Consider the following 12,809-nt stretch of genomic DNA (forward strand, 5'->3'; position numbering starts at 1 on the left):
TGTTAACCGTATAATAAAGGTTCGACTTACCTAAAAGTAAACATGATAATAATGGCGATGATACTGCTTATAACTAGAGTTTGAATGCTGACGAAAAGTTCTCTTGATCCGAATCGGTACTCGAAATCATCAAATTGCATATCTGAAAAAAAATATGTTTTATATAAAACTCAGCGCAATAGAATTTACATAAAAAAGTGTCATCATATTGAAATACGTGTACAATAATTTTAATGTTTGTAAACGCCATTAAATATTTAAGTACAAATAATTTGCTATAACATATTTGACAATATTGTACTACATTAAAAGTAATACCACTGCCGCTTAGCAGCCAAGCGGATTAGTGTTTATAATCTAATGGTTTTTATAAACTGCAATATGATTTATTTCAAGAAAACTTGCATTATATTAATACTAAAAGAAAGATTTCATGGATCTTGTGCTACTACTTCTAGGTGGTCTGTCATATTTCTCAAATCATTATTCAATCCTTTGTTTACAAAACCACGTAAGTGGCACTTAAAAAAAAAATTTTTGGGCAGGATAAATACACCATTTGAAGATATATACACCGTTTTATTAAAGAAGCAACCTATATTTCGTTTACACAATGCTTTTTGGCTGGCCTTTTGTACCGATTGTATTAAATTGTAATTCTGGGCTAACTGGATTACCGGTGGAAGGAGTAGGCCCAGAAGAATGATAAGGAATGGACAGTACAAAAGAGGCTTCTATCAGCGAGGCGCGAATCGCAGATGGGAGTGTTTGATAACGAAATTGAGAGGTGGGGTGAGGTAGACGTGCCGTACCTCCCGTCTCAGTTGATCGGAAAGTAGTAGTAAAGAGTATTAGTCTTTGAAAGTGCTTAGAGTTATTTTTTTTTCTAATCATCGAAACTGCGGGTAAGTGAACTTTTTAACTGGAGTCCAGTCAATATTCATATTTGGTGGTGATTTCAATGAAAATTAATAGTTCATTAAATGTTTTAAGTTAGTTTTTAGTTTCTAAAAGAGGACGAATCTCAACTTAAGCATAAACACAGTGTCACATGAAAAAAAATACACTAATTATTAAAGTATGAACACAAGGCGTACTACTGGTGTGATGTAGATTTTTAAATTCAATAGTAAAAATCTAAAAAAAAAAACTATTACGAAAATAATTAGATTATATAAATACTGAAAGGGAGTATTACAACCTCCTTGTCGTGTTTGTTGATATTGAGACCCTACTAAATTTTCTAAACTCAAAGTCTTTGAATCATTGGTGAGTAAAATATCGAAGTGCTGGAACTGCACTGAGTCTTGACACAGCGGTTACGGAACATTTTATTTCAGTCCGTGAACTTAAAAAACTCGCCATCAATAAAGTACAAAAACTTAGATTTTTACGAAATTTCTCGGAAAGGGCCTTGACCTACACTTGGATTCACTTTATTCACACATTTCGTTTTATACAGTAATTTTTACTTTTAATGTCAATTGCTTATTTAAACATCTCAATGAGCGTTCCATAAAAATAGACACCTGAATTATGGATTGAAATCTCGATTTTAGACACAGGTCCCACTTAATCACTCATTACTTATTAACTCTGGAAAGAAGTCAACCGTCGTTGACGATAAATAATTAATCCGGAAATTATTTTTAATCAGATGGAATTCTACAAAACTGCACTATGTAACAAATGGTTTCGAACTTCTCAATTTTGAAACAAAAACTTACCAAAATTAGTTATTTTTTTTATTTATTATGACGTTTGGAGTATATATTTTTTCACGTAGGTGAACGAGCCAATTAAGTAATAATAGAAAATTACATAAATTTTTTGACGCAATTTCTTATTTAATAAACAAGTAAACAATGATAATTATTATCGTTATAAAAGGACATTCTATAGAGTCCTGCATAAATGAAAATCACAGAAATATATAACATTCATCTATCCATTTACATATAAGTTTAAGTATTGGACCCCAAAGTAGGACAGTGAAACCATTTTTTAGAAGTATCTCAAATTTCTCATCAATATTTAATGAAATTTTATCGAACTGCCCCAATGACTTCGATTACAGTTATACTAGATTAATCTAATGTAAAAGAATGCCATTGCTAAGAGGTAGCTGAATTTGAAATCATTATATTTACAGGACACACACTTCTGATGGAATAAATTATAGCGTTTTATTGTAGTTAATTACAATTTCAATAATCAATCCGGAAACAGAAATAATTATACACTTAACCTGAAATTTGTAAAGTGTAACTGTAATTGGACACAACAACTTTTACAACAACCTGTTTAAATGTGTTCCTATTTTTATAAGTATTCTTCTTGATTTATACAGCTCATTAAAAATAAAAATTACCTCCTCCTGATTAAGCCGAAAAGGGAGTTTTTTATAAACTAGTATGGCGTAGCTTGCAGGGAAATTTGGTCAAAGGTGTATAAAAGTGTTTTTTTATTTTATATAAATTGGAAAGAAGTTGTAATTATGCTAATGAAAGGAAACTTTGTAACGAAATTTAAACTGGACACGATCTTGAGTTAAATTCATTTCTGACTTCAAATAGTGGTTAATGAATTTTAAATGAAAAAATTTGGAAAACTAATAATTCGAAATGAAATGTTATGAAATGATATTCTGCTTAAATAAACAAGAGAATGACTATTAATCTCCCGCGACGGCAAGCAACTTTCTCTTGTAAGAATTTGAATCCCCCAATTTCTTTGATCGAGGCCTGACGTGGGTTGTCATGTTGAAAGCATTTTCTCAATGGAAGCCTAAAGAATTTATATTTGTGCTAACTTGGAAAGGTTTGTTCTATGGATTATTCTACGGGACTTTTTGGTCTCTTATATATATATGCAACAATTAACTCACAGCTTGTGTTTATAAAGCAGCTATTATAAATACAAATTTTGAAATATTATAGCCTATGTAGCACAACAGGAAACAATGTCAGAATTCATTGAATGTTTGAACTCCTTATAGTGGTCCTAAAAAGCGTTTCGGAAGCTTTGTTGCTAACTTTATCTCTACATTATGGAAGTTAACTGTCTATTCACGTACTAGGGTGTCCAAGACAGAAGTATCTGCCATTGCGAACCAAAGAAATGAACACACAGCGGCAGTATTTCAACAATAGCCATTTCTAATTGGTTTGAGAGAAATAAAATAAACAAGCTCCCCAGGTGTATTACAATCCAAATAATCTCCTGTATACCGGTGTCAAAAGACGTTTTACTCTGTTTCAGAGACTTGATGATGGGCCGATTCTAATTCGTAAAAGTTATTAATTATAGTAAAAACCAAAAAATCAGCTCTTTTATTTAAAGCAATATCAAGAAACCAAACTGTTGGCTGAATGACTACTTTGAGTAGTAAGTAACATTCGCATGCATGTTATGCATTTGTATATTTTTTATGCAATAAACATATCATGATTATTATTTGCTATAGTTGATGGTTATAGAAATCCGATACAACTCACACAGATTGTCCTGTTCTTTAGCATCACAGTTTTTAAGTCTTTTTCAATAGATATTAATGCATTTAAATACATATTTATAAATATAAATGAATTATTAAATTTTTTTTTTATTTTTTTATTTTATTCATTGTGTTAATGTGGGCTTGTGTTAGGTTAGTTATTTACCTGAAGAAGAGATCAGACTAATCAAATGCTTGGTTAAAGAGTAGTAGCAATACTTATTTACTATCTGTGCTTACTCGCTTGCGCGATGCATATTCTTTATGTTCAAACTCTACTTAATCAATGAAAATGAGCATGATAGATAGTAATTTCACCATTTTTTTGAGTATTCTTAATTTAAAAAAACTAATACTTACCCTCACTTTCTGAAATGAGGAACATACTACTGCATAACATTGCCACCATTACAAAACGCTATGAGGACACTAATCCGTTGTATTCGGCTTACTTTACTTCTGGGATGTCTGAAATAAAACCGGTTGAGCTGTGGATAAATTTATAAGTTTATTTTAAGAGATAACTGTTATCATATGAGTTGCTCACTAATGTTTACTCTACCGCTTGAATAAAATATTCTTACAAAACTTGTACGTGTTTTAGTTACAACGGATTGTATTTTCCTGACTACGGCCTGCTGTATACTACCCTGTTGAGTGGAAGGTACCTCTGTGGTTAGTGGTAGGAAATATTTGGTTTTGAAATATAAGATTTACTGCCCTATATCCTATAGTAATATTACAATAATATTAGAAGTCTGTAGTATGAAACCAAACTATGTTAAACTTTGATTACAGCCTTTTGTCAATAAAATATGCGGGTTTGATACCACTAAATTATCATGTTATTTCTGATAAATTTATCAGCCTAATAACAAACTACTTACATAAATTAAAAATTATCTGAATAATCTTAAGCTTATCCGAATGGGAGGAAATACTAAGAACTCTGATGTATTCATTAATAGTGGAAAATAATTCAGGGCTTTAATTTTGCAGCATATGCGGACGTTGCAAACATATTGTGATAAATATTTTGTAAATCCAAAAATAACACGAAACATTTGTCAGATCCTTATACAATAATATTATTAAGCAAACAATGTTCGCCTGCTATTTTATGTTCAATGGTTTTGTTAACACTACATAAAATTAAGCTTAAATTTTTTGTCTATATAATTGTAATATAACATTTTAAATTATTTAGTGCCAAAGTTACCTGAAAAAGACACTTAACAAAACGTGACTTTCCCTCATACCAAGGTATAAATTATCGACAAGAAATAACTTTACACCCATAACGTCCTCTTCAGTAGCTACTCTGATTTTCGCTTCAGGATAATCTTTCAAGCTGAGAGCTAACCATTGTTTGATGACAAACATTACTTCTACGTTCTTTTTCAGATAAAAAACGTGTATTTTATCACAAAACCTGCAACAAAGTAACAAGCGACCAGTGAAATATAATTATAAAATACTTTCCGATTGTAACCAATTATTTTGATTATAACATAAAATATAAGTTGTAAAACCCCAAAAATTCTTAAGTTACAGATTGGTACAGTTTGTTACAGTTGATGCATATAAATTTAAAAAAAAATTAACGTAAGAGGGATTAAATATCTCTTTTCAACAGAGCTATTGCAATCTGTTATTGATCGCTAGGTATTATGAAAAGGATCCAAGAAATTTCAACACAACCTGCTTGCATTGTTTATACAAGACATTAGACACACGTGCAAACAATGTAATCATTAATCGTTAACTCCAGGTTCTAGCAGGCAATTTGAAGGTGAAATGATCTTGAAATCAACAGTTCAAATCCAATCAAACCTTCCTACTATAGCTTTATATGTAGGAAACTCAGTTGTTCCACCGTGATTTGGTATCGTGTCTAGAACGTAATGCACTCTACTGTACACCTGATGAGACTAAGAGAACAACTATTTTCTAGATGACATTTTTGAGTCTAAATGTCTATGATTTCGAAATTACGCAAATAATTTGTTTTGAGCTTCCTGTTCGGTTCGGAATCTCTCTTTATTTGATGGTTCTGCTTCAAACAACAACATTCTCAAACGAACTACAAAAATAATATTTAGTAAAACCACCAGATTGAAAAAAGTTTAGTATAACCAAAACTACAAGTAAACATAAGAGTCGGATCTCATTTTCGGAACAAACCCAAATGTTTTAATGCAACATTCATATCATATTTATACGTTTTGCTATACAAATATCCTACAGAATATTTGAAGACGACCTAGTGTGTCTAAAAATTATTAACTGCGAAATTTAAAGATTGCATTGACAGATAGAACAAGAATGATAGGGAACAGGTATGCATAAAATCATGAAAAGACAGAGCAACCTGTACTGTTATATGGATTGATGCATAGTTTAATTTCGAATAAACATGTTCAGTGAAACCAATAAGGAATATTACAAAATGTATGTAAACAAATCTATGAAACATGGAACAAGCCCATTAGCTTTTAACAAAATTTAAATTTTAACATGGATGATATGTAAGATGGCTCAGTCAAAAAAGTTAATTTATAACATCATTATATGATAAAAATTTTACCTCATTAATTCTTTTTTTTAGATTTTCTGTGTTGATTTATATGTTAGTGATGTTCTTATAGATCTATTTATAATATTTTGTTTAATTTCCAGAAGACGATTTTAACCGAAATATGTATTTGTTTTACTAATATCTACTTATTTCTAAAACTATTATATATTACCTTATTTACTAAAATAGTAATATATTATAATACTGTAATATTATAATGCCATTACCACTCAGGACTAGAACCATAGTTGTCATGCCAGATGTGAATGCTCTCCAGTGTACCCAAGTATTGCTCACAATATATTAAAAACCAGTCATCAGTGTGTCTTTTCAAAACTTTGCGATTTCCTGGCTGAAAGTATGTGTGCCTTGAAGCAAAGAAAACACATGACTATAATTGTTTTCCTTAGTGAGAACATCAATTTTTATTTTTAAAATACATTAAACGACCGAAGAAAATTAACAATACAAACTGACATACATGAAAGAGATAAAATTTTAAATTTATAACCTAGTGCATTTAATCAAATAAGATTTAAAACTTTGTCGCATAGGGAAAAGATACATAATAGAATAATTTGGTAGTGTCCTGTTAGTAGGAAATTATATGTGAGGATTGTTTCTTACCCGACTCTTGGCTGCAGATCCATGTAGTCTAAACCCCACATGAGCAGTGGTTCCTGAATTGACTCTCGAACTTGTGTACACTGCGATCAGGTATGGATAACGACAGCCAGGAAAATTGTCTTCAAGCACAACTACAGTTTGCTGAAAAAGTATTGGTGGATGCAAAATATGACATACCTCTTTTCAAGAAGTAATCCTCAATGTTGCTTTTTAGTAGATCAACTTAATTATCTACTCAAAGCATTTAACTGCTTTTAGAGAGTCAATACAATTATTAAAACAGTATTTTTGTTATTAAATTTACTATAATTGATGTCTTTTATAAGGATTTTTAAGTGTAAGAAAACTGATTGGGTGAATATTTAGTTAAATTATAATTTTATTTAGTAATTTTCTTTCATAAAACTTTTATAAACCTTTCAATATTTGTAAGCGTACTTTAATACACTTAAGGTAGATTTTGTATACAAAATCTGCTTAATAGCGCTACTGATAGCATAGCACACTTTACTATTAACTAAATAAATATGTAATTAGGATTAGTTTTTCATTAATTTGTTATAAATCATTCCACAGATATAAGATTTTCTAATTAATTTTAGTGAGTTGCTCTATAAAAAAAGCTTTAATAACAGTTTTTTATAGAATTTCAATACATACGAAGGCTTACAAATGAATATAAAGTCTTTTTGGAAACATTTTTATCAAATTTGACGTTTTTAAAAATTTCTTTCAAAATTTCGCAACGGTTTACTATTCGTTCTTTCATTTTTGTATATTTAGATTTTTTAATATTTTTAGTAACTTCAATTATTTATAGACTATTCATTAATATTTGGTTGGCTATTAAAAGTCGTAGGATAATATAATATTTATGACTTATATATCTGTTTATTTTATATTGGGCAGTATTTACATTTAAATTTTGAATTACCAATGACTCAGAAACTGGTTTTCTGAACTGTAGAGTTTAATATTACTTCTTTAATAAATGTGAACAATTGTACTTTTTGCAATTAAAATTGAATAAGAATTTAATTCAATAAGTTAGCAACGTCTATAAATTAAAAATATGGTGTTGAGGAACGTTAGTTCATCTTAGTTTTAAGATGGCTATAAAAAATCGAATTAGACAAAAGAATACAGAATAAGACTCGTTTGTAGTGTTGTAAATTGACTTACTGTAGCCATTGTCTGTACTTCTTAGTACTCGTAATATCCCATCTTCGCCACTTTACAGTGAATTTTTTTAATTAATTGCATTTAAGCGATTGTTAAACTATTAGTTATTGTTACCTGTAGGCCCTACCTGTTTCTTATCTTTTCTATCCAGCCGCCTTAGAAAGAATATTAAGAGGAGGTATACTAATAAAATAGTTGTTACAAGAGCGACAACTAGCGGATTGTCAAGAACTGTAAGGAACAACTTGGCGTCTGCGAAAGGATCTATATGCTCGGGAGGCACAGGAAAGGCAGCGGCAAAAATCGACAAATGTTTACACTTGCAGTAAAACATCCTTGTCTTTGGTCCTGGAGTTTACCTGTGTGGGAAAAATGGTAAAGTAAATGTACTGGAGCTAATCTGGTATTATATTACCTAGGTACGCATATACAAGAAACTAGGTGATTTAAACAATGGAATTAAAAATAGTAGAGTTTATATTAAACCACACTTTACAATAGTATTAAATGTATACATAATTCACATTTTAGTATAAGAAGTATACATAAAGAATTGTTGCATTTAAAACCCTTGAACATATATCTCTTAGTCCAAATTTAGAATATTTATTGCTACGAGTAGGTACTGCAGACATCATTCATGTATCTTTCAATTTTTACCGGTGTAGGGTGTAGCACATGTACTTATCGATAACTTTATCAAACGAGTTTCAATCGGAATATTTCAGATTCGAAAAAGTTAGTTTCACTTTTCTACATAGTCCTCCTCAATATGGTGACCTTGATATTTTTGATCACCAATCACTAATCTATCAACGAACGAACCAACAGAGCAGACAGCCATTTTTGGTATGTTCCTCAAAATTAACACACATAAATGAGGAAATGACAAAAATAAGCTGAAAGAATTGTCATACAGTATTAATAATAATACTAACTCCCGATTCTATAAGTCCCTTAGGCTTTGGTGTTGTCATGTTCTACCTCGAAGAGCTCATACATCTGTAGCTACTTTAAACAATCATAGAAACTGGGTGATTCCCCTCAGTCAAAATGGCCAGACGCATAAATTAATTCAAAGTAACATTTCCTTATTTGTATATGAAATCATAGTAAATTCAATCAGCACGGTAAAGCGTGTCTCACATTACCCTAATCGGACATACAAATCTTAGCGTATTGATATTACACAAAGATAAAATATACTCATAAACTTAATCTACAGCCTACTATGCGTTTGGCAATATGAACCAGTACATTTTGTTGGCAAGGATTTCTCTAACTAGGAAAAAGGCTGAAATCATTAATTGATCTAACACTGGGGTATACATTCTGAAAATTGGCTAAACTGGCGTTTTATTTATGGCAATATAGCCTAAGTGTTAATTTTTAACTTTGAATGTTTATACCAAAAACTATTTAAAAAGAAGTGAACGTAGCAGGTTTAAGTATTGTATTATTAAAGAACAATAGTTCTATATGAGTTATACTTGCAGTCTGGAGGCGAGAGGCAATAAGCATTGTTTTTTAAAAAAACCTATATTTTTCATGCAATCAACACAGAAATTTACCTTAAGAAATAAATTGATTATTAGCATTATCCAAGAGCTTTGACGAGAGTTGAAATAGGAGGGTAGTAGAAGGGTTAAAATATGAAACAAGTATTTTCCCTGGTTCATATTATTTTAGATTGACAAACATAAATCCGACTGTCATATACACGTGGTTACACCACTGTCAGCTAAAGAGATTAAAAGATTAAAGGTTTAAGTTTCATCCACATAAACTTTCTTTATGTGGTTATTGACCCGATTTAACCAAAAATAAATGTTTTCTTTTAAAGTTCAGCATGAATAAATAAACTGAATACAAAAGGTTTTTTGATTACTGTTACTTATTATTGATAAACTGAATTCAATTTGCGTGTATCTTGAAGTTTTTAATTTTATTGATGTAATACCGGTACTGATATTTACAGACATGTCTGGTTCAAAATGCCACATGTGTGTGTTTCAAACATTAGATACCTCTGCCAGATAAATACACACGTGGAGGGTGTGTTAACAAAAGTTCTTCTCTTAACCATAAGGAGATAGTTATTGCTGATAATCGAAATTACCGTAGCTATTTCTTTTCTAATGTTTCCAAAATGTAATGAGGTACGTCATGAATCACCCATGTAACATAACACTCGTAACTAGATAATAATTGGTCACAGTTTAATCTGTTAGCTGAACTATATTTAATTATACATAGTTTACGCACTTTACGAAGGTAGGTTCAGTCATGAGCCGGAGCTCGGAGTGTGCATATCGTTATCGCGATCAAGGTCAAGGTACTACTACAGGTGCGTCGGATGTGCGTGTGAGTACGTGAGAGAAATAAGGAAAACGTTAAATATATACTTGTTTTTTGTTTGTTATTTTACTGATAAATTGGTTGTTACGGTTGCGAACACATTTATTTAAAATGAGTACCTGTGGAGTATGTTTGAAGAATTTCACACAAAAACAATGTAAAGGGTCGTGTGTGGAATGTAAAGTGCAATTCCATGGTCAATGTGTTGGAATGACTAAATCAGATATTGAGGAACTAAAACGAGAGGAAAGCATATGGAGGTGCAACCCCTGCACTGAAGAAAGAAGAAAATCAAAAATATTGGAAGATAGGGTAGATGGTGATTTTCTGACTTTGAATGATATCATGATAACTTTTCAAGAATTGAAGAATGAAAATCGGAGGTCTTTCCAGGACTTTAATAAAGCATATGAGGTTCTTAATAGCAAGATGGAAGAGAACACTGCCGCCCTAAAAGAGCAAACCGCAAAGGTTGATGAATACATGAAGATTGTAGAAGAACTTAAAGCTGAAAATAAAAGTTTAAAACAACAAGTAGTAGTCCTGGAAGAGAGGCTGGTTGAAGTGGAGCAATATTCACGAAGAAATACATTAGAAATTTACGGAGTTCCGGAAGAAAAAAATGAAGACACTTTAGAAACTGTTAAAAAAGTAGGGGCTGCGCTGAACATGACTATTGAAAATGACATAGTGGACGCATATCATAGGATATATAAGAAACCAGGCACAAAAGGACCAGCTGGAATTATTGTAAAGTTTGTAAGGAGAGGAGATAAAGAAGATATGATCCACAAGAGGAAAGTTAAACGTGAGTTATCTACTCGACATATAAATCTACCGATGGACAGTCAAATTTATATTAATGAATCTCTTTGTCCTACAAAAAGGAGGCTGCTCGCCCTGGCACGGGTCAAGAAGAAGGAACTCGGTTATGCATTCCTGTGGGTGCGAAATGGAAAAATCTTTATGCGGAAGAAAGAAGGTGACCGTGGGAAAGAAATAGTCAGTCAGCAGGACCTACAGAATTTGTGAACGAAAAAAGAGAACAACAAATTAAGGGAATGTATAAATCTAATACGAGGTATGAGATTATGAACATTGCATTTTTTGTCTTGCTCTCAAAATATATAATTTTAGAAATTTAAATCATTTATCTGTTGTTGTTGTTACGTTCTTAAACTTATCACATGTTAATGTTTTTCATAGTTTATTAATTGTTATGTTTTCGAAAGTTTATAATTTATTTAATACTAATTTATATAATTTATTTAATTACAGGTTAATTTTTTAAATACACCTTGGAACATGAAAATATAAGTATATTAAAAGAAATATTATGCTGTAAATTATCAATTCTTCACCAAAATATAAGAAGTGTAAGGCAAAACTTTGACCCTTTCTTGGTGGAACTGTCCGCATATGATAATAAGCCGGGAGTAATAGTTTTATCAGAAGTATGGATTAATGAAGAAGAGTCAAATATGTTTCATATACCCAATTATACACTACTTGCCAATTATAATGATACATATAGGGCTGGAGGTGTTATGATATATATACACGATTGTTTGAATATCTGTGAATTTAAACGATTAAATATTAATACTGCTGATGCATTACTAGTTATATTTAAGTCATGCAATGTACAATTTAGTCTAGTAGCCATGTACAGATTAAATAGTAGTAGTAAAGAAGCTTTTATATTAGATTTAAGAAACTATTTAAGTGACACAGAGAATGCTAAGAATATAAAAAATCAAATATACATAGGGGATATTAACATTGACTTGTTAGATGAAAACAAAATAACAGACGAATATAAAACGTTAATGTCAAGCTTTGGATTTTGAATCCTTAATAAATGTGGGAACTAGAATAACGACAGATCAGTAACATGCATAGATCATATATTTGTTAGACTACAATATAGAGCTAATTTTCAATTTAAAACAGTAGTAGAACAGTTGGAGATAACAGACCACGCAATAACTGGTTTGGGCTTATCTTGAGCTGACCTTGAGAAGCCGAGGGAACAGGTGAAATGTAGCAGCCGCCTGGACTATAATAAGATAAGGCAGCAGTTGTGTAATATGGACTGGGAAAGTGTATATTGTCATTCCGATCCCTCAAAAGCATATGATGAATTTTGTTCAGTCATTAGTAATGTTGTTATTAGCTGTACAAAAAAATTGCTTTAAGAAACCCATGGAAAAATTAAAGCCTTGGATAAATGATAGTTTGTGTAATAGAATAAAAGAACGGGAATCAGTTGCATAAACGTCTAAAGAAAACCCCACTGAATAGTAGGCTAAGAATTAAATATATAACATTTAGAAATGAGTTAAATAAGGATATAAGGGAAACAAAATTAAATTACTACAGAGACAAATTTGAAAATTGTAAGAGCAGTAGTGGAGATACTTGGAGAACTATAAATGAATTGACAAGACAAAGTAAAAGTAAATCGATTAGTATAATATTACAAGATGAGGACGGAAAAAAAGTATAACTGAGCCTTGCCAAGTAGCTAATAAATTTAACACATTCTTTATAAGTGTAGTTGACCGA

The 12,809-nt window shown here is 31.0% G+C and overlaps 1 protein-coding gene across 1 annotated transcript; it reads left to right on the forward strand.

Moving 5' to 3' along the window:
- Positions 1-10,451: 10,451 nt before the first annotated feature.
- LOC124371261 lies at positions 10,452-11,273 on the forward strand. The gene has a single exon (XM_046829595.1). The coding sequence runs from the start codon at positions 10,452-10,454 to the stop codon at positions 11,271-11,273; it is 822 nt and encodes a 273-aa protein (XP_046685551.1).
- Positions 11,274-12,809: the final 1,536 nt, after the last annotated feature.

Source organism: Homalodisca vitripennis, unplaced genomic scaffold, assembly GCF_021130785.1.
Source record: "Homalodisca vitripennis isolate AUS2020 unplaced genomic scaffold, UT_GWSS_2.1 ScUCBcl_1184;HRSCAF=4481, whole genome shotgun sequence".
Taxonomy (NCBI): Eukaryota; Metazoa; Arthropoda; class Insecta; order Hemiptera; family Cicadellidae; genus Homalodisca; species Homalodisca vitripennis.

What these genes read in the sequence shown, in the direction of transcription:
- LOC124371261 (XM_046829595.1), top strand. Translation starts at nt 10,452, where the DNA reads ATGACTAAATCAGATATTGAGGAACTAAAACGAGAGGAAAGCATATGG.